This window comes from Onychostoma macrolepis, chromosome 21, assembly GCF_012432095.1.
Source record: "Onychostoma macrolepis isolate SWU-2019 chromosome 21, ASM1243209v1, whole genome shotgun sequence".
In the NCBI taxonomy this organism is placed as follows: domain Eukaryota; kingdom Metazoa; phylum Chordata; class Actinopteri; order Cypriniformes; family Cyprinidae; genus Onychostoma; species Onychostoma macrolepis.
Genome location: NC_081175.1, coordinates 9,041,491 through 9,067,374, shown reverse-complemented (window position 1 = coordinate 9,067,374; position 25,884 = coordinate 9,041,491). Strand labels below are relative to the sequence as shown.

Here is a 25,884-nt window from a genome sequence, read left to right as displayed (position 1 = left end):
CTTCATATAACGTTATCCAAAGAAACAAGTGTTAATGATAAATCCCTGTGATGTTTGTACTGGCTACTGTATACAGGCCACCAGGGCACCATACAGACTTTATTAAAGAATTTGCTGATCTTCTATCGGAGTTAGTGCTGACTGCAGATAAAGTCCTAATCGTTGGTGATTTTAATATCCATGTTGATAATGAAAGAGATTCGTTGGGATCAGCATTTATAGACATTCTAAACTCAATTGGTGTTAAACAACACGTGTCAGGACCTACTCATTGTCGAAATCATACTCTAGATTTAATACTGTCACATGGAATTGATGTCAGTGGCGTTGAAATTTTGCAGCAGAGCGATGATCTCTCAGATCATTATCTAGTCTCCTGTATATTCCATATAGCTAAAGCTGTAAAGCCAACTTCTTGTTACAAATATGGTAGAACCATTACCTCTACCACAAAAGACTGCTTTATAAATAATCTTCCTGACTTATCTCAGTTCCTCAGCATATCCAATAGCTCAAAACAACTTGATGATGTAACAGGAACTATGGACTCTCTCTTTTCTAGCACTTTAGATGCGGTTGTTCCTTTACGCTTAAGGAAGATTAAGGATAAGAGTCCAACACCGTGGTATAATGAGCACACTCGCCCTAAAGAGAGCAGCCCGGAAAATGGAGCGCAGCTGGAGGAAAACTAAATTAGAGGTATTTTGTTTAGCTTGGCGGAAAGTACCCTATCCTACAGAAAAGCATTAAAACTGCTAGATCTGATTACTTTTCGTCTCTTCTAGAAGAAAACAAACATAACCCCCGGTATTTATTCAATACAGTAACTAAATTAACGAAAAATCAAGCATCAACAGGTGTTGGGATTTCCCAAGAGCATAGCAGTAATGACTTTATGAACTACTTCACTTCCAAGATCGATACTATCAGAGATAAAATTGTATCCCTGCAGCCGTCAGCTACAGTATCGCATCAGATAGCGCACTATAGACCCCCTGAGGAACAATTCCACTCATTCTCTACTGTGGGAGAGGAAGAATTGTATAAACTTGTTAAATCATCTAAACCAACAACATGTATGTTAGACCCGATTCCATCTAAACTACTAAAAGAGCTGCTTCCAGAAGTCATAGATCCTCTTTTGGCTATTATTAATTCATCATTGTCATTAGGATATGTCCCCAAAACCTTCAAATTGGCTGTTATTAAGCCTCTCATTAAAAAAACACAACTTGACCCCAAAGATCTAGTTAATTACAGACCGATCTCAAATCTCCCTTTTCTGTCAAAGATACTAGAAAAGGTAGTATCCTCACAATTATATGCCTTCCTAGAGAAAAATGATATCTGTGAGGAATTCCAGTCAGGATTTAGATCGTATCATAGTACTGAAACTGCTCTCATTAGAGTTACAAATGACCTGCTTCTATCATCTGATCGTGGTTGTATCTCTTTATTAGTTCTACTGGATCTTAGCGCTGCGTTCGACACTATCGACCACAACATTCTTTTGAATAGACTACAAAACTTTGTTGGCATTAGTGGAAGTGCCTTAGCATGGTTCAAATCGTACTTATCTGACCGCCATCAGTTCGTAGCAGTGAATGAAGAGGTATCATATCGATCACAAGTGCAGTATGGAGTACCTCAAGGCTCAGTACTAGGCCCGTTACTTTTCACACTCTATATGTTACCCTTGGGAGATATTATCAGGAGACATGGTGTTAGCTTTCACTGTTATGCTGATGATACTCAGCTCTATATTTCTTCGCGGCCCGGTGAAACACACCAAATTGAGAAACTAACGGAATGCATAGTCGATATAAAAAACTGGATGACGAGTAATTTTTTACTGCTAAATTCTGAAAAAACAGAGGTGTTAATTATCGGACCTAAAAACCCCACATGTAATAACCTAGAACATTATCTAACACTTGACGGCTGCTCTGTCAATTCTTCTTCATCAGTCAGGAACCTAGGTGTGCTGTTCGATAGCAATCTGTCATTTGAAAGCCATGTTTCTAGCATCTGTAAAACTGCATTTTTTCATCTCAAAAGCATATCCAAATTGCGACCAATGCTCTCAACGTCAAATGCAGAAATGTTAATTCATGCGTTTATGACCTCAAGGTTAGACTATTGTAATGCTTTGGAAACAGAAGCAGAGAGTGCTACACGGGTGTCTTTATAAAACCCCTGGTGCTCATTGGATATAATGGAGGTAGAAATCAAATTGTATAGACGAAATACTTCCAAGGCACTCACAGGGTGAAATAAAAAGCCTTTAATATATTGGGCTTAAAGCATTACAAATAATTAAAAGTAGATCTACGCGTTTCGGCACAAAGCCTTCTTCAGGACACACATCAATTGCTTTACACAGGTGCTCTTAAACTAGTGTTAATTGCTAAATCATCAAAAACAGCTGGTTAATATGTAGGAGTGGCTAATACTGATATCTCAATCCAAAAAAGGCACAACCTTCATAAATACAACAATACAAATATCAAGTCACACATCATCAACAATACAAATTACAAAAATGGTAGAAAATCTATTTCTTCATTGACTCCTGGGGACTTAGTTGCCTGGAGCATGTGGATCCAAAAAGTCTCTTTGTAAAAGCTGTTTCTGTCTATTCCCACCTCTTATTGAACCTGGGATAGATTCAATTCCAATAACTTTAAGAGAACTCTCAGTAACATGGCCCACCTCATTATAATGCCTTGCCATAGGATATGCCATATTTTTCACACGAATAGCATATTTGTGTTCAGCCACTCTTAAGCGCAATTTTCTCTTAGTTTGACCTACATAAAAGTATCCACACTCACACTCTAACCTGTAGACTACATACGAGGAATTACAGTTAATAAAAGACTTAATTGGATATATTTTCCCAGAGAACACATCAGTAAAACTGTTAGTTCGCACCATATTATCACAATGTTTACACCTCCCACATCTAAAATTTCCTGCTAAAGAACCAAGCCACGTTCTCTTTTCAGGGGCAGGTAGATAGCTACGTACTACCTTATTTCGTATAGTTGGTGAATGTCTATAACTGACCATTGGTTTTTCTCTAAAATTTCCCTAAGGGTGCTATCACTTTCGATAATGTTCCAATTGGAATTTATTATACGCTTAATTTGTATTGCTTCCCGACTATAAGTCGTTGAAAAAAAACACCCGATTATGATCATTAGAACATTGTTGCACTTTTTCCTTCTTACACAAGAGTTTTTTCCGATCTATTGATTAAACTTTCTCTGTGGCCCTAGTTAAAGCTTTAGAATCATAACCCCTTTGTTGAAATCTACTAGTCATGTCCCGTAACTGAATTTCATAATCGTCTTCCCGATCACAAATACGTTTCAATCTTGTAATGCTTTATTGGGTGGTTGTTCTGCACGCTTGATCAACAAACTACAGTTAGTCCAAAATGCAGCAGCTAGAGTCCTTACTAGAACCAGGAAATATGATCATATTAGCCCGGTTCTGTCAACACTGCACTGGCTCCCTATCAAGCATCGGATAGATTTTAAAATCTTGTTAATTACTTATAAAGCCCTGAATGGTTTAGCTCCTCAGTACTTGAGCGAGCTCTTATCGCATTATAGTCCTCCACGTCCGCTGCGTTCTCAAAACTCCGGCCGTTTGATAATACCTAGAATATCAAAATCGACTGCGGGCGGCAGATCCTATTCCTATTTAGCACCCAAACTCTGGAACAGTCTACCTAACACTGTTCGGGAGGCAGACACACTCTGTCAGTTTAAATCTAGATTAAAGACCCATCTCTTTAGCCTGGCTTACACATAACACATTAATACGCTTCTATTATTCAAATCCGTTAAAGGATTGTTAGGCTGCATTAATTAGATCAACCGAACCGAACACTCCCCATAACACATGATGTACTCGTTACATCGTAAGTTGAATGGCATCTACGCTAATATTTGTCTGTTTCTTTCCTAGTCTGTTTCTCAGTCCGTATCCGATCAGATGGTGGATCAGCACCAAGCGATGATGTCTACAGCCCTGATCGTCAGCGGAGACCAGGACACCCAGATGACCCCAGAGATATATCCCCAGATATATCAACCAAAAATAACAAAATAACTAAAATATAATAAAATACCTAACTACATAATACTACTATTGTTAGAAATTGCAACAAAATTAAAATAGAAATATAAACTTTTGAACTGCGGGTTTCGTCTGGTCAGAGGAGAACTGGCCCCCCGACTGAGCCTGGTTTCTCCCAAGGTTTTTTTTTTTCTCCATTCTGTCACAGAGGGAGTTTTGGTTCCTTGCCGCTGTCGCCTCTGGCTTGCTCAGTTGGGGACACTTAATTTCTAGCGATTATCGCCGATTTGATTGCACAGATACTATTTAAACTAAACTGAGCTAGACAATGACATCTCTGAATTCAATAATGAAATGCCTTTAACTGAAAATTGAAAATTGAGTGTTTAATCTTATCATTATACATTACTGACACTATCCTCCAATTTGATACTGTTAAGTGCTTTGACACAATCTGTATTGTAAAAGCGCTATATAAATAAAGGTGACTTGACTTGAATATAAACCTAACAGACCACTCAGATCATTAGGATCGAGTCAGCTAGAAATACCAAGGGTTCACACAAAACAAGGGGAGTCTGCTTTTAGCTATTATGCCGCCCGCAGTTGGAACCAGCTTCCAGAAGAGATCAGATGTGCTAAAACATTAGCCACTTTTAAATCCAGACTCAAAACTCATCTGTTTAGCTGTGCATTTGTTGAATGAGCACTGTGCTACGTCCGAACTGATTGCACTATGTATAATCACTTTCTATTCTTAAATGTTTTAAATTCTTTTAAAATCAATTTTTAAATCACTTTGTTTTTATTGTATTATTTTTAATGACTATTTCACTTCCTTTTATGTAAAGCACTTTGAATTACCATTGTGTATGAAATGTGCTATATAAATAAACTTGCCTTGCCTTACATATATATACACACACACACACACACATACAGATGTTCCTGATATTAACATGCTCACAAATGGGGTTTTTTTTGGTTGTTTGTATTTTATTGAATCAGATACATGTACGTCTCTTCAAACCGTTTTCCTCAGAGCGCTGTACCAACATCAGATGTTCAACTACACAGATATTCTATGTTAAAACAAGCTCCTTTTCTAGTGATTATGTTTTTTTCTTTTTAAATCCATGGAAAGAAGTAGAAACACTTAAATGACACACGTAAATATCATGTATGATATACTTGTTTCACTTGTTGAACAGAATCTGTTGCAGGAATGACTCAAAGTCTGTTCACATCTCTGTGGTTAGATCAGTGTGCACAATGTGTCTTTTACCTTCATTATGTATGTTTTTATTATACTGTGTTGTAAATAAAATACAAATAATTTAAAAATCCCTTTTTTTCAATCTCCTCACATTCTTTCTTACCTGCCTCAAAGTCACAGTCACACTGATGGGCCATTAGAGGCCATTAGGGGAGGGCCCTTTGTCTCTCAGGTGAGACTCACTTAATATTCATGGCCATTGCCACTCCCTCGCATATAGACCCTCGATCACAAAACGTCTTGAAAATTTTAAATCAACATATTGTTTTCTGTGAATGAGTAAGCAGAATGATTTTCACATAATTTTGAAGTAAATATTCTAGCCTACAAGACGGATTACTCAAAAGTCTTATTCACAACTATTTAGTGTGAGTTTTAAGGCCTTATTTCAGCTACATTTTTTCCCCAAAACTTACTAACCACGCATATTTTTTTTCAAAAAAATGCAAACATGTACATCCATCTTGGTCACATATTATAGCACAGTTTGTGCTGAATACAAAAAAAATTACATGTTGGTCAATAGTATGTTTTAAGTAGCTGAAATAAGCACAAATATCAGGTCATGTCAAAACATCTCAAGGGCTCCAAAATGACCTCGGACCCCAGAGGGTTAAATGAAGCAAGTCCCGTCGAAAACAAACATTCGCTCCAGTTTTTCCCATCTAAATTTTTTCTCTCTAATGTGCTCACGCCTATGAGCCGATTGCGCTTTTGATATGACAATCGACCACGTGAGACGGATGGACATGTAAACGCCCACATCACCTCCATAAACAAAGATTCAAGTTCATCTTGGCTACTTTTTGTTTATGGAAGACAACGCACGGAGAGGAATAACCCAGGATTTACCTCAGAAGAACATATGACGCGTGGCTTGAGCCAGAGGAAATCATTCTTATGAGTAAGATCAACTTGGCAGTACTCAGGATATAGGTAAGGGGGTTATTATCCGTGAATACTGTGAACTATGCCAGTAGAGGTAATTGTGAAATTTATCGCAGATGGCCCATTTTAGGGTGAAGAACTCAAGCTTGTTGGAATGGAGATAATTCTTCTCAGCAGGTGAGAGCGACCTTGAGCCACGCAGTTTACCCCCCTGTTCCTGATAGAGTGCAGCCCCCAGACCGTCAGTAGATGCGTCTGTGTGAAGGATAAAAGGTAAATTAAAGTCTGGGTAGGCCAAGATAGGAGAAGAAGTCAACATGTGGACAAGACGGGCAACCACAACACTGTGTTCAGTGGTCTACTGAACTGGTGTCTTGGATGGTAACCGACTCTTTTTTACACCCAGTTTGGTTGGCCTTGTTTTGACAGGCTTCTCCCTGTCCTCGCCAGGACTCTCTTGAAGCTTGAACAGTGGTTGGGTTATTCTGGAAAAATCCTGAATGAAAGCTTGATAGTAGCCCAAGCCCGGACAAATGGGGAAATTGAGAGTCTTGGACTTATTTTTTCACTGAAATAAATGTTTTTGTTATTACACAGAGTAAAGTACCGGAAAAAGGTACCGTTGGGTACCGGTACCGAATTTCAGGTACCGATTCCGGTACCGTACCGGTTCAAATGTGAACGGTACCCAACCCTACTAATGGCACATCAGTGTGACTTTTACTTTGAGGCAGGTAAGAGAGTGTGAGATTGAAAACTTTCTTATTTTTCTCATTTTTTATTATTATTTGTATTTTATTTACAACACAGTATAAACAAAACATAATGAAGGTCAAATACACTGAGCACACTGATCTAACCACAGAGATGTGAACTGACTTTGAGTCATTCCTGCAACAGATTCTGTTCAACAAGTGAAACAAGTAAATCATACCTGATGTTTAAGTGTTTGCTGCTTCCTTCCATGGATTCAAGAAGAAAAAAACAATCAGTAGTCAAGGAGCTTGTTTTACCATAGAATATCAGTGTAGTTGAATATCTGATGTTGGTACAGCGCTCAGAGGAAAACAGTTTGAAGCGACTCAAGTGAAAGTTATCAGGATTCATCTGTGGTGCAGGTATCTGATTCAATAAAATACAAACAACCAACAAAAAAAAAACATTTGTGAGCATGTTAAAGTGCACCAGACTTAAGTGCCCCCCCCCCGTAATCCATTCAAGTTTTATGATGTTACAGTAGTTAAGATGGTATTTTGGTGGAGACTACAGTAAATTTTGTAAGTGTAAACCGTAAAAAGAACTGCCCTTTAGAAGGAACCACTTAAATAACCCACTTAACTATTTTTACTTCTATGAAGAAAATAATTATACTACTACTAATAATAATAATCCTTAAAAATGTTACAATGTTTTGCCTTTACCTCAGCCATGAGAATCTTCAGGGCGCTCTTGGCCTCTACTATGGTTGTGATAGAATCCCAGCGCTGCTTTTTCCGTCCCTCATTATCCGCATCCAGGACCTTCTGTTGCAGGTCAGCTATCTGAGCACTCCTGAAAGAGTTTAGAGAAATATGTTTTGTTTGTTTCCACAGTAATGGAGGCAGCAACATATAGGACAGAACAGGAAAGGCTATTAATAATCATTCATTGCACAAAACTATTAAAATAAAAAACACTCCAATATAGAACAGCACAAAGCACTTATGCGCATCCCATGCACAGAATGATGCGCTTGAAGCAACACTGAGTCAAAGCACTCAGCATAGAAATGTTCAAAGCACAAAGTGAGGAGATACTGATGCGTAGTGTATTAAATCAGTCCAATAGTTTATTGAGCCTTTTCTTTTAACGGTTTTAAACTCAAGTTACTGCATGTGCGCTCTTGGAGAGAGTTATGGAGCGAATTTTGTGCCAATATTCAAACAAATAAATCCAGTGTTTTGCAAATAAACGCAATCTGCTTTGCAAAGAAAAACTCGACTTTCAAACAAACGCAAAGTGATATGCAAATACAAAACTCTGTTTGAGAGAAAATGCAGAGGTATGGGCAAATATATGTATTGTGTGTTATAACTGTGAGAGTCATTTGCCTTTTTATGAGAAAACTTGGCTTGATTTTCTCACAAATGCGTGTTGGCAGATTTTCTCACAAATGCGTGCAGGCTGATTTTCTCACACATGCAATTGAGCAACTTTCTTTTCCAAAAACAGCAGTTTAGCCATGTCACTCCTGATTTTTTAACTTATGTTAACAATTTTACAGCATTTGTTGTGAATTTCTCTGACACTGTAGTAGGGTCGCTTTTTGAAAACATCTAAATGGTTAATTATAGAGATAGTAAGACAGAAACTCACCTGTTCCCCACTCATACTGGTCTGAAAAGGTAAAGAGGTGTTTCGGGTCTCGGGAGACTAGCGTAAATTGACCGACAGTGCTATCTGCTGTTTTTGGACAAGAAAGCTGCTCAATTGCATGTGTGAGAAAATCAAGCCAAGTTTCCTCATAAAAAGGCAAATGAGTCTCACAGTTGTAACAATACATATATTTGACCATACCTCTGCATTTTCTCTCAAATAGAGTTTTGTATTTTCAAATCACTTTGCGTTTGTTTGAAAGTCAGGTTTTTCTTTGCAAAGCAGATTGTGTTTATTTGCAAAACACTGGATTTGTTTGATGAATATTGGCACAAAATTCGCTCCATAGAGTTTCATCGTTTTGACTATCGTAACCGAATGTGACACGCAGTTTGAATGTTGAATGGAGGATGACAGACAGCCGCAGCAGAGTGAAGAGTTTACGTGAACTTGAATTTATTGACTTAAATATTGATCTGTACCTCACACTGAACTATGGAACAGCTTCAGAACACTTGAAATATAGTGTACAACAACCTTATGTTGTTTATAATGATGTTTTTATTTATTTTATTTTATTTTTTGCCTTTCATGGAGCTTAATTACACAGAATATAGTATACGCAGAATATCGGATTTGGATCGGACTTGTCTAACCGATACCCGAGTCGGCAGAAAATGCCAGTATCGGAGCAGTTTCGTGATGAAAAAAATAAAATAAAAGTAAAGAAAAATCACATCACATCTTTTCGGTCAACCACCAGTGTGAGGGTGTGTGTCTATTTTTGCACAAACTATTATTATTATTAGTTCTGCATTGTGGCTGATTTGTAGACAGAATTTTAATACTTTTTTTTTTTTACTGTAAGTATTCATCAGATATGCAGTAGTAGTAGTAGTAGTACTTTGTTTTTAATGTCATGTCACCATCTAAGGCTATCTGGTAACACTTTACAATAAGGGTACAAGAATAATCATGTACTAATGCCTAAATTAATACTTAATTCATCAAATATTAATAATTATTAAAGTTGTTAACTAATGAATTAATGAAGAGCTACACTTAACTACAACTGGAGTCATTAGGATTCACAAATGAATAACTGCAGCCTTAACTACATGTTTGATAGTTAATGCATTAATTAACATTTATGGGTAAACTAAATCAAACAGCCCCTTTAAGGAGGAATAAGAAATATTGTTCACAACAATATTGAAATTGCACATTCATTCTCTGCCAGCAGGAGGCGCTTTCAGAACGTTTCCGCGGTAACGGCAGAACACAAAGCAGTGCAGCACTGAACTTTGAAATGTGCAGCGCCCATATTTATTACTATAGCCTTTTGAAGTTTAATCGTCACATTAAGCTGCATCACGATTCTGGTCTGTAGCCAAATTTAAGACCTCTTGAAATCATAATTAAGACTTTCTTGTACAATTTAACCCTCTGGGGTCTGAGGGTGTTTTGGGGCCCCGGAGAAGTTTTGACATGCCCTGACATGTGCTTTTTTTCAGTTGCTTATAAACATTTTAATGGCTAAAGTCTAAAAACACTGTATTCAGCACAAACTGGGCTACAATAATATGTGAGCAGCATGTACGTACGACACGAGAAAACGACACGAGTTTTTGAGAAAACAACTTTGCACGTGGTTAGAAAAAAACTCAAATTTTAAAGTAACTGAAATAAGGCCATAAAACACATATAGAACATTTGTTCACAAGACTTTTGAGAACTGGATCTTGTAGCCTAGAATTTTTGCTTCAAAATGATCTGAAAATAATCTAACTCACTCATTCAGAGAAAACAATATATTGATTTAAATTTCCTAAATCACTTTTTAAGTAGAAAGGGTCTATGCGAGAGGCCGTGAACTATCGTGGATAATGCTGTGACTCACACCTGAGAAGACAAAGGCCCGCATAATGAGCCATTGAGTCAGGTGTGTGACTGAGAGGGAAGAGTTACAAGAAAGAATGCAAGGAAAAAAGTAGTGTATACATATAACGATCACATAAAATAACTTGAGATTCACTTGCGAGTGCAGTTAAACAGTTTATTAGGAACAAACAAACAAATAAACAACAGAAGAGTCAAGACATCGTGGGTGCAATATCCAAAACAGTGGCAGGAAACTGGAACCCAGGAAAACGGGAGACAGCAGAAACTGCATGAGAAAACAAATGTGAGCAACACAATGAACGGACAAAGACTAAGCAAACATAGTGACAATACATACACTACCAGTCAAATGATTTAAACAGTAAGATTTGTAATGCCTTTTTTTTTTTTTTTTTTTTTTTAAAGAAGTGTCTTCAGCTCACCAAGCTTGCATTTATTTGATCCAAAGTACAGCAAAAACAGTACATTATATTTATTATAATATATAGGCCTACATATTTTTACTATTCAAAATAAATAAATAAATTTTATAACTGAGAAACTAAATTATTGTTAAGCTCATTATAAACATGTTTGAGCAAGTATTTGCAAACAGAGTAGGCTACTTCACAGTAAAGATTGGTCTAAACTTTCTTAGACATTACGTTTATATTGTTTATAGAACATAACAATCCTCACGTCATGCAACATTTAAATGCAATGAAAGGTTGCCCATCATATTTCAAAATGTTGCACTCAATTTCACACATTTTATTCTGGAATTATAGTTTGGGAAAAGTTCACCTAGTAAATGCGTTCAACTTTGTCACAACACCACTATCGAATGCCAATAAGAAACATTACTTACACGGTATAAAAGATCTCCTCCTCCGCCGGCTCCATCTGCGCTCGCGTTCTGTTTGTGAGGTAAACAAAGCTTTTTCCTCTCAGCGCGTCTTCTGGGGGTAAATACAAGGCTTTTTCCTCTCAGCGCGTTTCTGAGGTAAATACAAGGCTTATTCCTCACAGCATGTTCTTCCAAAACTGAAAAGTATCTGAGATGAATGCGTTGCTGCTTTGTTTAAGGTGGTATGGGCGTTTACATGCCGCGTGTCTCACGTGGAGATTTGTAATATCAATAGCGCGAGCAGTGCATGGGCGTGACCTAATTACAGATAATGAGACCAGACGGAAAAACTGGACATGTCCTTGGTTTTATACGGATTACTTTATCACAGAATATTTGTTTTCGATAAGAATTACTTGATTTAAGAGTAGACATGTCAAGCTTTCTATAGATATATTTCCCATGTCTCTGTGTGAAGTATTTGCTGAGTTACAGTTCATTTTAGTGACGCGTTTCAAAAAGCAGTTCACGGAGAGAGTGAAGACTGAGAACGCACCCTGTTTGTTTTCTTTATTCTTCAAAAGTTCAGTTGTTATTATTATGAGTGTATACAAATAAAAGTAGACCCCTTACAGCTTCGAATGGTGTATTGCTCTTATCTGTACTATCAAAAATGGTAGAGTAATTCAAGCTCATTTTGGCCTCACCAGGAAAATCTGCCTCAAAACGCGTATCCGCGTTTGTCGACCCCAGAGGGTTAAAACTTTTTATGACCTTAAATTTCATACAAGTAAATTTAATACTTTAAGACTTTTTAAGGACCCGCGGGAACCCTGACAACTTCTGAACTATATTTCAAATCTGAAGCCAAGAGGAACAGACAAAAATTGAAATATCAACTTGTTTGTCCTTTCTGGGGCTTGACAACCCCAATTTGTGTTCATGTAGACTCAGTCTAAAAGTGGCGTGATACTACAACTAAACCACAGTGAATGTATGTCTGACCTGAGCCCCATCTCCGTCTCTAGACTCTCCACTTGCTTGCTGATAGAGGCCTCCAGCTCACCCTGGCCTTCCAACTCTGAAATCGTCAGTGTACGACGCTAAGGAGAAAAACACCAAAAATACAATTCAAATGCATTAAACTGCCACTGATAAGTGACCATGGATTTCAATTTAGGTCAACAAAAGGGTCAGTATAATTAAAAGGAAGAAAAGGCTGTCAAAGAGAATATTAGACTGTTTAAGGAGTATTAACTAATTTAATCAGTGTTATGCAGTTTCAAACTTTTGTTCATCTATTTAATTTCTCTCATTATTTTTCGTACATCCATTGAAAGTCTAAGCAACCAAACCAAATAGACAGAGCACCATAAGCTTGGAGCAGTGCTCTTGCATGCAGACCATTTATGATCATCATGCTACACCATAAACAGCGTTACAAAATCCAATGAGAAGCACTCACAATCCACAAATGTATCAGTGCACTAACTGTTACCATCATTAATGATCTACATCTCAATTCAAACTCAGTGCTTCACTGTCATATGTGCATTTCCAAGAGATAATATTATCATTTATTATTGTGATTTTATTAGTACCCCCTCAAATAAGCGTGCTTGACAGACATAATTTAACGGTTTATCATAGAGCAACCATACCTCTTCAGAATACTTGGACTGCTCAATTCATGTAAAGTACTTCATTTTTGTTCTGATGATCTTGTGGGTTTTTTCTTATTGATCTGCCTTACAAACACTGTGACAATTGCACAAATGCAGTAAGCGGTGTGCTAGTATTCCATATTGAACGCATGTGCCAATCCTACCCGGACTTTGCCTAAAGGTCTCTCTCCTGCCTCCATCTGCTGGCGAAGCTGAGAAATCTCCTCTGCTAGCATTTTCCTGTCCTCCAGCAGGTCCTGTAGATGTCGGCGGGCCTCTTCTGTGCTCACAAGCACTTCTACTTCATTCAGCAACCAATTCTGAATCAGTTAAAATGACAATTGCAACATTTATTCTAAGATGCAAACACATGTGCATTTGTATTTTTTGTCTCGTTTATTCCTCATGCCCTCAAAACACGAAGTTCTTTAAAAACTGTTCCATTAATTTTTTTTCTCCCAGGTAAACTGCCTGCTAGAAATGTTTTGGTGAGTAAGACCAAAAATAAGAGGGTATAAATTAAGGTACCACGAAATTTAAAATCACATGACAACTACTGTAATTACATGAGCTGAGCTGACAATAACATCACTTACAAACTAAAAAGGTCAAAAGTCAAACCAGTGTCAGCAATAAGCAATTCTCAATTTTAAACAAGAACCTTGTATCAGAGCTTCCAGCACTTGATTGAGTATTTAAGTCAAAATCTGCTAAGGGGTAATTAAATGTAACAACTCATGAAAAAAATTATCAGCTTTTATTGAAAAATTCAACTTTAAATGATTAAGGCAATTATTCAAGTTAGATAACATGTTAAACTTTAAACAATTGAAAATCAAACTACATTGTATAAAAATCACCTTTCAGGTTCAGTAAAATATTGAATGAAAAATGCTCAGTTAAGAATAGAAAATGATTCTATTATATCAGGGATGTCTGAATCAGAAAGTAGTTTTTGCAATAAAATAAAGAGTCCAAATGTACAACCTTCCTGCTTCCATCAGGAACACAAAGCGTTCAAAGACGTTCACTAACACTAAATTTTTCCAATTAGATTGGCGTTCTATAGCTTGCCGTTTGAAGTATTTCACTTAGTTCCCTGACATTACTACTCAATTTCAGTGAGTGAAGAACAATTATACTCACACGAGTTATGCATTACATACTCTCTGACTGACAGGACTTTGAAGCCACTTAGGACACTGTTTTTGTAATCAAAACAACCAGTACTGTGGGTTCTCCAGGAAACTAATGTACTCCTGAACCTTATTTTTTGACAGACATCAATGTGATATTTAAATATGGATTTGAAAATGGATGGTAAGGCAATAATCAATTATTTCTTAGTCTGCAAGTATTAAGTAAAGTGAGTGATGCCCATGAGTGCGTTGTAAATTTTTATTCATAATATTCCAAGCGTCAGTTTTTGATGGATGTGATAATGACACTGTCACACAAAGATACATGTTTATACCGCTCAAATATATATATTTTTATTTGAGCGGTATAAACGTGTCTCATATATATATATATAGAGTGGATACGGAAAGTATTCAGACCCCCTTAAATTTTTCACTTTGTTATATTGCAGCCATTTGCTAAAATCATTTAAGTTCTTTTTTTTTTCCCTCAATGTACACACAGCACCCCATATTGACAGAAAAACAGAATTGTTGACATTTTTGCAGATTTATTAAAAAAGAAAAACTGAAATATCACATGGTCCCAAGTATTCAGACCCTTTGCTCAGTATTTAGTAGAAGCACCCTTTTGATCTAATACAGCCATGAGTCTTTTTGGGAAAGATGCAACAAGTTTTTCACACCTGGATTTGGGGATCCTCTGCCATTCCTCCTTGCAGATCCTCTCCAGTTCTGTCAGGTTGGATGGTAAACGTTGGTGGACAGACGTTTTTAGGTCTCTCCAGAGATGCTCAATTGGGTTTAAGTCAGGGCTCTGGCTGGGCCATTCAAGAACAGTCACAGAGTTGTGAAGCCACTCCGTTATTTTAGCTGTGTGCTTAGGGTCATAGACTGGGCCGAAGGTTTACCTTCCAACAAGACAGAGGTCCTGAGCACTCTGGAGAAGGTTTTTGTCCAGGATATCCCTGTACTTGGCCGTATTCATCTTTCCCTTGATTGCAACCAGTCGTCCTGTCCCTGCAGCTGAAAAACACCCCCACAGCATGATGCTGCCACCACCATGCTTCACTGTTGGGACTGTATTGGACAGGTGATGAGCACTGCCTGGTTTTCTCCGCACATACCGCTTAGAATTAAGGCCAAAAAGTTCCATCTTGGTCTCATCAGACCAGAGAATCTTATTCAGGTGTTTTTTAGCAAACTCCATGCGGGCTTTCATGTGTTTTGCACCGAGGAGAGGCTTCCGTCGGGCCACTCTGCCATAAAGCCCCAACTGGTGGAGGGCTGCAGTGATGGTTGACTTTCTACAACTTTCTCCCATCTCCCGACTGCATCTATGGAGCTCAGCCACAGTGATCTTTGGGTTCTTCTTTACCTCTCTCACCAAGGCACTTCTCCCCCGATAGCTCAGTTTGGCCGGACCGCCAGCTCTAGGAAGGGTTCTGGTCGTCCCAAACGTCTTCCATTTAAGGATTACAGAGGCCACTGTGCTCTTAGGAACCTTAAGTGCAGCAGAAATTTTTTTGTAACCTTGGCCAGATCTGTGCCTTGCCATCATCAGAGAGACTCAGCTCTTCAGGCAGTTCCTTTGACCTCATGATTCTCATTTGCTCTGACATGCACTGTGAGCTGTAAGGTCTTATATAGACAGGTGTGTGGCTTTCCTAGTCAAGTCCAATCAGTATAATCAAACACAGCTGGACTCAAATGAAGGTGTAGAACCATCTCAAGGATGATCAGAAGAAATGGACAGCACCTGAGTTAAATATATGAGTGTCACAGCAAAGGGTCTGAATACTTAGGACCATGTGATATTTCAGTTTTTCTTTTAATAAATCTGCAAAAATGTCAACAATTGTGTTTTTCTGTCAACATGGGGTGCTGTGTGTACATTAATGAGGGAAAAAAAATGAACTTAAATGATTTTAGCAAATGGCTGCAATATAACAGTGTGAAAAATTTAAGGGGGTCTGAATACTTTCCGTACCCACTGTATGTATGTGTGTGCGTATATATTATATATACGTCTAGGATTCTTACGGACTGTTTTAGGGTACGATTCACATGGACAATCTACTTTTAACAGCCCAAGTTATTCTAGTTTTATTGTGTCGTTTTAAATTCCTTGTGCAATATGTAAACACTATTTATTCCTTCTACTTTTGTTGTTGTCTCATCTTTTTAAAACACTTATTTTACCTCACAGTTTAATCTGACCCCATTTTAAAGCCATGTAATTCAGCCGATAAAGCCAATCGTTACGGCGTAAGGGAATCATGTTTGATTTTTGGGTCATTGTAAAACATGCTAGAGATTCATTATACTTATATCAAGTAATGATGTTTATTTCATGGCTTAAAGTAGTTGTTACTAAGAGAATGACATGTTAGGCTTGTCAAAAATGTTACATTCAGCTGTCACAAATTCATTATTTTTGAAAATTAAGTTAATGTTTTAAAGGACTTTTTATTATTATTATTATTATTATTTAAACCAATGAAAAAGCAGATACTGTTGTAAATAAGTGTGGGTTTATATAAAAACTGTTGTTCCATTACTACCCCTTTGCCAATTTTGACTCATTCTGTTACAGCAGATAACAAATGTTGGAAAGACGACAAATCTAAATGTTTTAAAATGTTACAATAATAGAAAGGATATCCATTTTTGAGATCTGATGTAAGATTACATGTAACAGTGGTTAATAATGTTTATTTAAAAATACATTTAAACAAAAAATGTAATATTGACCAATAACCAATATGGTATCAATATACTACGCATCCTTAGCTGATAAACCATTTTAAAAAATAACCAAAATCAGAAAATAAATGTCAAATAAGCAGGACAACAAACTAAACAGTTTTTTTTTTTCTATGTGAGGTACCTTGATTCTACTGCTAACACCCTCTGCTCCACGGTTCTGAACTTCTTTGCGTTTCTCTGCAACTTCACTCCTCTTCTGAAGAGCATCTTTCAGACGCTTGTTAGCAGCAGCAGCCTGTTGATGCACATTTTAGATTACACCATACTTAATAGGGGAACACTGCAGGGGTCGACAAGGACTAATTCAAAAGCACTCTCAAATGAAAGCAAGAGCGCCCTCAGTTAAAGCTGTATTAATGGCATATTGCACACTTTCTGGGCTATAAAAAAAAATCCATTCAGAAGTTGTCTTAAGTTATCCTAAAACATTAAAAATGTAACCATCATAAATTTAGGCCCCGTTTACACTAGTGCGTTTTCGTTTTAAAACTGCATTTTAGAATGAAAACGATCCTTGTCTACACTGGTGTTTCCGCTGCATTTCAGAAACGATCTCCGTCTACACTACACAACCGTGAAACGCATGTCACGTGACCATTCATGCAGGTACAACCATAGATATGTATATACCCTATTATTTAGATGGTGGACGCATCTACATGCTTGGAGCGGTTGAATAAGGCATCTAACTATACAAATCTATGGGTACAATAAATTGTGTTTTGGTAACACTTTATAATAACTGCATGCTATGAATCATTAGGTAAGCATTAGTAAATAGTCAGTTCATCCTTTATAAAGCATTGTCCCAACATTATGTAATTATGTCATTAGTAAGCAGTTTATAAATACAGCTATAAATGCCTTGTTCTTGATATATTACATGGGAGATTTAAAGGCTCAGTTATCTTCCTAACAGAAAAAATAAACAAATACAACAGAGATACAGAACTCAGAAATATTTATTTCAAGACGCAAAAATAAAATTGTACAACTGTGCACTTGAATTTTTATATACATTCTTTTCTATGAAATTGCAGAGGTTTATTTTTCATTTTTTTATCAAGTGTACAGTTGTACAGTTTCATTTTTTGCATCTTGAAAAAATATTCTGTGTTCTGTTTAACTTTTCTGTTTGGAAGATAAATGAGCCTTTAAATCTCCTTTGAGGACAATTTATACCTTATAAAGCATTTACACTTTAGATGAGCTCACAAAAATAGATGGCTGGTAAGTACTAAATGTTTTATAACTACCTGACTTAATCATGAATTACAACAGGAACATGTGTTAAAGCATTTATTAACACTGAGCAATTATCATGTGTCTAAATTTATAAATGTACAATTAAATAGTTTATTAATCATTTACTTACACTTTCTAAATGATCTTGTGAACCACTGGAAACTCTTAAACTGGTTTGTAAATAACGTAATAACTTAGAAATGATAAACTGATCATTAATAAAGTATGAAAATACAATTAAACATTATAGATATGCTCAAGAACAAAACATTTATAGCTGTATTTATAAATTGCTTACTAATGCCTATTAATGTTGGAACAATGCTTTATGAAGGATGAATTGCCCATTTACTAATGATTAACTAATGATTCATAGTGTGCAGTTATTATAAAGTGTTACCGATGTTCTATTAACAAAGCTCGGGAGGAGCACGTTCAGATAATTAACACTAGAGGAGCACAATCAGTAATCAACCCAGTTAACAAGATAAGAGGCCTGTATATATACACACAGAAGACTTACCTCTGTTCATTGACAGTTTTCCAGCATCCCTCCGCCACCCCTTCGCCGCACTTACAACTATACAACTTACTAGAATAAACTTTATTCTAGGGCTGTGACGGTATGGGAAGAATCAACAAATATCGTGCTTTGGCGGTTAATCGCACGACAACCCCAACCCCCAACGGAAATCTCAATTGACTTTTGATCAAATCAAGAATGCATGCAGCTTGTAAATGAACATGGAAATTAATAATAAAATCGTCTTAATTATTAAAACAGCAAATTATATTAACAATAACTAGGGCTGGGCGGTATATTGAGTTTGTACGATATATCGATATATTCTTTATAAGCGATACGGTATGAGGCAATACAGTTTATATCGATATACAGTAGTTTGATACGAGCGCATCTGAAAAATATAGCAGATGACACAGACTCAGCCGCTGCGGAGAAAGCATAATCCAATTTGTTATAAACATATGACAAGCTATATATCAAGGGCTTTAAAAAGAAACTCGTAAGATATAGTATAGTTTATAGTGTTGTATAGTTTAAAGCGGCTCGCCCCGTCAGATACTCTTATGGAAAGGCTGCGTCTGCCGCTGACAGAGACTCTACATGAGCTGTTTAATGCGTTTGAGATGTGCCATTTTCCATAATGCATAACTTACATTTAAAGATGGAGAATATACCTGTAAAATGTGAGAAAGTCGTGGAAATATTTCCATTTTGCTGTCAGGAGTGCACGAGCGTTCTTCTTTGCTAATCTCCGCTAAATTTCAGACTTCAGGTGAATGAGCGCCGACGTGCGCATGCGCGCCAAACAGACAGCGCAATGAAATAGGAGCGCAATAATTCTGACTAAAATATATATTTTGCTGAAATATTTGTAATTGGACAATGACATATGTAGTATAATGTGTATTTTTATGATAGTAATAACTGTAAAGTGACTAATGTGGAAATCAAAATAGCCTAATACAAGTCTAAGCTTTTGTTCTTATTTATTTTCATTTTTAGTTTAGTGAATTTAACTTCTGCTTTAAAAGCATAATTTTTGTTTTTAGATTGTAATGTTACAATGTTAGAATGAAATGTGATTTTGACCCTTTTTGCACATAATATATAGGCTTACATTGTTACATTCACTTTATTAGTTTTCATAACCTTTAATATCAGGGTGTCTACAGATATGAACAAGTTAAATTTAAGAATTTTTAAGACCTTTTTAATACCACCTCATGTAAAATTTAAGACCAAACCTGTGAAGGAAATACACATTATATTACATATGCAAATGTAATATTTAATGTGTTTTTAAATTTAAAAAGAAAACAATATCGTCGCTGTCAAATATACTATTTATTATTACGATATACAGAGAACTTTTCATATCTGCAGACAATATCCCATACAAAATATCCCCTCAAAAGCTCTGCTTGTTTTTAATATTTACCTCAGCTTGTTATTTACCTCCATGAAGTCCAATATTTTGTAACCTTATTAAATGTATGCTTCATCTTTCATGTCAAATTCTTACAACTGATGAAGAAATTTAATATACACACTACAGGGCTGTTAGCAATCAAATTAAATAATTTGCACTACAAATTTACAACCGCAATAATGTTATGAGATTAAGGTTTTAAATAAAACATTTTGAATATACAAATAAGAAATGTTGGTGGAAAAATGCATACTTTTAAACTAACTAAACCACCAGTAGGTGGCGGTAAGTCACTTATTCATTAAACCGATTCATTCAAAACACTGAATCATTCAGGAACAAAAATGCGAGTGCTGCTTGGAGAATGCGCAATACTTCTGATCTTTGTTTGGAACCATTTTCGTTCTGAGAGTTTCTTCATGTTTGCCGTTATGCTCATTTGATTTCTCCATATAAGTCTCTCACAGAGACAGGCAGCATGAGCCTCAACAGCGCAACATTGATACCAGAAATACACTATCCATTATCAATCGCCGTTTACGCCGAATGTAATAAAATGTCACTTAAGTTTTAATCCGGCTATTCCGTCGGGCAAGTAAAATCCTCAAACAATTTTTCAGTAAACTTGCATTAACCCATTTAAAGCAGCTAGGAGGCTTGTCAGCGAGCTGGTGGTATTCGACCTGCATTCTGTTACTGCAATTCTGATGACGCAGTAACTACAGCGGGGGAAAAAAATAATCTTCCGTCTGTGCAATGATTGTAAACATTCACTGGGTCCGTCAGACTGGTGAAACTTTTGCATTAATGAGACCGAAGATATTTAAGACCCACTGAATCTGAATTTAATACATGACCCGCGGCCACCCTGAATATGTATTGTTTCATTGGACAACATTGGGCGGTATGTAAAATATATATACATGTATATTAAATACATTAAAAAAAAAAAAAAAAAAAAAAACACAGATACAAAAGCGAAAATACACCGTACATCGCAAATCGGCCCACAAAAAAAGAAAAAAAAAAACGATATGAATTTTTGCCCATATCGCCCAGCCCTAATAACAAAATATTTATTTCTATAACTTTGTTGTTTTTGTCGATATCTTTTGAGTTTAATAGGAATTATGGAACAGTCTTTGTCATTGTTTGTAACCCATTCTTTGTACAATAAATTATTAAAAGAATAACAACCTGAGCAAGCTGCAGAAACAACAAGCCATTGTTTTCGAAAGTCTCCGTTTTGGTCCGTTTACACTGAAATGCAACCCCAGAGTTGTCAAATAAAACAGGGTCTGCAGTGTTTTCAAAAGCCTCCGTTTCCGAGGGTCGAAAACGCCGGAGTAGTGTAAACGATAGGCGTAACCATAACAAAAGGTATGCATTTTAAAATGAAAGCGTGCATTTAGCACAAGTCGTCTTCTCCGTTTTTAGTGTATATCTGTGGCAGAATTACAGTGCCACATGCTGGTCTGGCATAGTGTAAATGGGGCCTAAGTGTGATGGCTAAGACAGTTTTTCAGTCCGTTTAAACATTTAACCATTATTGATTTTTACAAGCCACTGGTCCATTTTTTTTTACAAGGATATGTAACAGTTGCTTTATTAGCTCGGAGACTAGTCAAATTGCCCCCTCTAGTGGATGACAAAATCTCACATTCACAGCTGTTTCACTCAAGGGGGGTGTGCCCCATACATACACCTGTCACGATAACTAGTTGTTACAGTTACACCCCGTAGGTGGTGGCAAGGGTCTGTCTTTATCAGTCATTAAACCATTCAATCAAAATATCACCTGGGTAACGCTGATGCAGGGCTGGGCGATATATAATCGAACAGTAAAGCCGGTTCCGCTATTAGCAGTAAATCTCCATCACCTGCTTTCAAATGGAGCGGCATTTAATACACAGAGCCGTAGATCACTGACAAGCTACGCAATATCGAGTTCATTAGCGAAGGCGATTTATCTGCGATAATGAACTCTATATTGCGTAGCTTGTCCGTGATCTACAGCTCTGTGTATCGATATATCGCCCAGCCCTATGCTGATGTTTCACTTTATAGAAATATATTGATTCAATGCATTGAACAGCGCTGAAGGCAGTTATGGGAAATCTCCATAAATTTTAAAAAGGATACTACAAAAATGATAATGCTTTCACATTTTTCCCCTCGATTATATGCCTAAGGAAATCTATTCAGTGATTGGTCCATGCATGTGTCGTCATCCAAAATCCCGTATGTGGCACAACAAAGTGTCGTGAATCATCTCTAAGACTGACACTGTCCTACACTTCGCTTAAATTATGACTGATAACTAACTTTTAAGCGCAGCTTTGAGCCAAGAAGCAGTGTTCTTGAGAGTAATTCTTAGAGGCTTGATAAATACGGGCCCAGATAAGAGATCACAAAGGCAGCACGATTGGCAACATTCTAATGTCACCAAAACGTATCAGGGCCATGTACATATATCATGCATTAAGTCTGTTAAACGATTGTCTTTTTATTAACTAACATTAAAACAAATTAATAAATGTATTATTCCATGTTCACTTGTATACTGCGTGCAAAGTTTATGTGCATAGTCTCACCCTGCATCCCAATGTTCATACCATCCATCCTAAATAGTATGTGAGATTACAATAAGCGTGTCCCAAAGCATAGTATGCTGAAAAGAGTATGCGAAAAGTACCCGGAATGTTTACCATTTCAGGTCGATTTTTGATCCGTGCACACTCTAATGGCTAATAATCACCCACAATCCATTGCGCTTTGGCAAAAGATTCGGTCCGGAACTTCAAACACGAATAAGACGTGTTAAACTACAAACATGGCGGATGTGCGCTAAAGTTCTCGGCATGAAAGACCCGCCACTGGCAGATCAACGCGTCTTCTTTTCTCTCCAATACCGTAGGAAGTTGAATTAAATTAGCCTACATGTGGAGGATGTTAACTGTGACAAGATGATTGACAGGCCAGTTCACAGTGACAGGGTGCGTGTAACTATGTGACAGTAAAGACGCAGTAGTATGACGTGATAGTATGTCCCAAAGCTTGCCTGCTCTACTACACACTCAAAAATATGTACTTTTTCTTCATATATCTGTGGCAGAATTACAGTGCCACATGCTGGTCTGGCATGTATACTATATCGGTTTGTGTCGGTTTCGTGTGGACGCAGATATTTCTTGAGACGAGGGGGGGAAAAAAGATTGAATAGGGAAATCTCTGGCTACGTGTGGACGTAGCCTTTACTTTAACAAGGATTAATCTATTTATACAGTAGCTACATTAACATAGATACCTTGTTTCAATGAAATCTTTCTGATTGATGAATCTGAATGTAGTGTTTACATGAAGCTAAAAGTGATCAGGTTTGTGCGCGTTGTCACAAGCTTAAATTTCGAATTTGATCTTTTGACATGCACACTGCACAACAGATTGTCCCGCTGTTTTTAATATTTATATATTTCAGGTCCTAATTAGGAGATGAGCATGTGAATGCCTTCTGTGGATAAGTGAGGACTGATGGGACATTGTTCTGCTCTACTTCACAGATGAATGGAAGGAGAATTTTAGAATAATATGACAGTCATTTGACACTTCAGTTTGCAAAAACAACTCGTTCCATGCATCATCCACCATTACGCCATTTCTACGTCATTGCACACTCGCAGTACTTTCCAGTTTCGGTTTTCAATCCAATCAAGTGTTTACATGTCCTCTCGATCGGATTAGAAAAGGTCTACACCACTAGGGCTGTCGCGATAACCGCAATACCGTGCTATTGATGAGCATAACCGCAGAGAAATGCAACAACTGCAGCAACCGCGATATTTCAGTATTTTCTTTTTCGTAAGGTTACGCACTTCTTGTTTTACACTTCGTGCATGTGTACTGAATATTAGTAATGATAACAATGTGTATCATGCTGATTTGCACAGAGGCTCAGTAAATTTGCACTTAACAAGCCAAAACAGACAGCGAATGAGAGAGAGAGAGATCGACTGATCGCGTGCGATTACCTGCGTCTGTCCTTCAGGCCAAATCATATGTAAAAATAGGTTGTCATGTCCAAGGAAAGCTAAATCTGTCTTAGCATCGATGCTCTGCTGGTCAGATGAGCCTTTAAAAGTGGCGCTCAAAGTTAAAATGATTTACACAGCGTGTTTCATTACAAATCTCTGAATGAATCAGCGCTTTTGAACGTGTAGTTGAATGAAGACTCACTCAAAGACAGTCTCTTGCCGCCACCTTGAGGCGAAACAATGAAACTGCACTGACTGACAGCCCGTCTAGAACACCCAGGTGAAATATCAACAGAAAAATTATCTTGTCAGTCAGATTTGAGGATCAGAACTAACTGTTATAGGCTAACAATATACTAATGATCTTATTGTCAGGTTTAAGTTTTGTTATGTGGACCGTTATTTTGTCATTCTCTTCTGTTTACTTCACTTCATATATATATATATATATAAACGCGGTAATACCGCGCTATTAAGCCACTCAAAATTACCGCAAGGGAAATTCCTGTGTGTTAGACAAGGGCTTTTTAGTCCGATTAAGCCATCAATCTGTTTACCAATGGTTTTTGGTTGCATGTAAACAAAGCTAGTGAAGACTATGTAAAGTTATTTTACATTTAATTATTCAATTTCCATACCTGAACACCTACAAACCTGAAAAATTGAAAATCACAAGGCCCGACAAGGCCAGTAGATCATTATCATCTGAACAAGATGATAGGATATAGAACAATAAAACTGCAATTGCAAATTACTTCAAATGTTGTAAAACTTTCGGGAAAATAGCTCACCTCCTCTGTCTTGCGGCGGAGTACACTGGCCTGTTTCTGGAAGTCCCTCTCCAGTTTTAGCATCTCATACTGTCGTTTACGATCCTGAAATATGCCCAAACACACTTAAATTCCTAAAAATCTTATTAATAAATATGAAAATAAATAAATGGTCACAGACACCATCTGCAAATTTAACAAGAGAAAAAAATTGATTAAGATTAAGATCGACACTCACTTTCTCTTTGAGCTGCAGGACTTCTTTATCTTTCTTTTGCTTCCACAAACGAAACTTCTCAGAGTCTTCTTTCATCTGTCTCATGAGCTGCACCCGCTGGGACTTCATAGCCTGCACAGATCAACCAGCACACCGTATGAATACAACTCCGTATTTACACAAATCATCTATTTATTTATTTGCAAGTGATTTTTATTTATTTAGATTTATATTTATTTTGACTGATCATTTGTTTTAAGAAACACTGATTCACTGATAATTTGTTGTTTTTTTTCCAATGGTGCTATCACTTAACCACAGAAAGGATCAAGCTAAAACACCATTAATATGAGTAGTGGCACTAAGATATATGTAGCTTTAATTTCAAAGAAACATTGTTTATAGCTATGTTAGCTGCAAGACACATTTGCCTTGAACAGTGTCTTATTTTGGTAAAACCCCCCATCGCTAATCAACAGATTAAACATATGAGGGTTTGTAAAAACAAACCTGAATCTCCTGATTGAGTTTAGCTACATTGCGCACAGACGACTCTTTGAGCTTAAGCAGCTTAGATTGATCTTGAAGTTTCTTCTTTAACTCCGTGATTTGTCCTTCCAGCTCCTGAAGTCTCTTCCTGCGTTGTTCACTCAGTCTAGAGTACAAGACAAAAGACAACGGAAATGTCAAACTATCATTAACATGTCATTGTGTTGCAGCAGTAAACATGGCAGTTCAAGATTGGAGAGAAACGGGCA

General features: G+C 37.0%; 1 protein-coding gene across 2 annotated transcripts in view; it reads right to left on the bottom strand.

Annotated features, from left to right (window-relative positions):
- The window catches only part of kif4 (kinesin family member 4), a 136,697-nt gene that overhangs the window by 73,390 nt on the left and 37,423 nt on the right, over positions 1-25,884 (bottom strand). For both annotated transcript variants that reach the window (XM_058757936.1, XM_058757935.1), the window contains exons 17-23: positions 25,637-25,781; positions 25,148-25,258; positions 24,931-25,014; positions 17,030-17,143; positions 13,165-13,320; positions 12,342-12,439; positions 7,675-7,804 (exon numbers count right to left, since the gene is read on the bottom strand). In XM_058757936.1, coding sequence (XP_058613919.1) covers positions 7,675-7,804; positions 12,342-12,439; positions 13,165-13,320; positions 17,030-17,143; positions 24,931-25,014; positions 25,148-25,258; positions 25,637-25,781 — 838 coding nt within the window. The remainder of the gene's footprint in view (positions 1-7,674; positions 7,805-12,341; positions 12,440-13,164; positions 13,321-17,029; positions 17,144-24,930; positions 25,015-25,147; positions 25,259-25,636; positions 25,782-25,884) is intronic.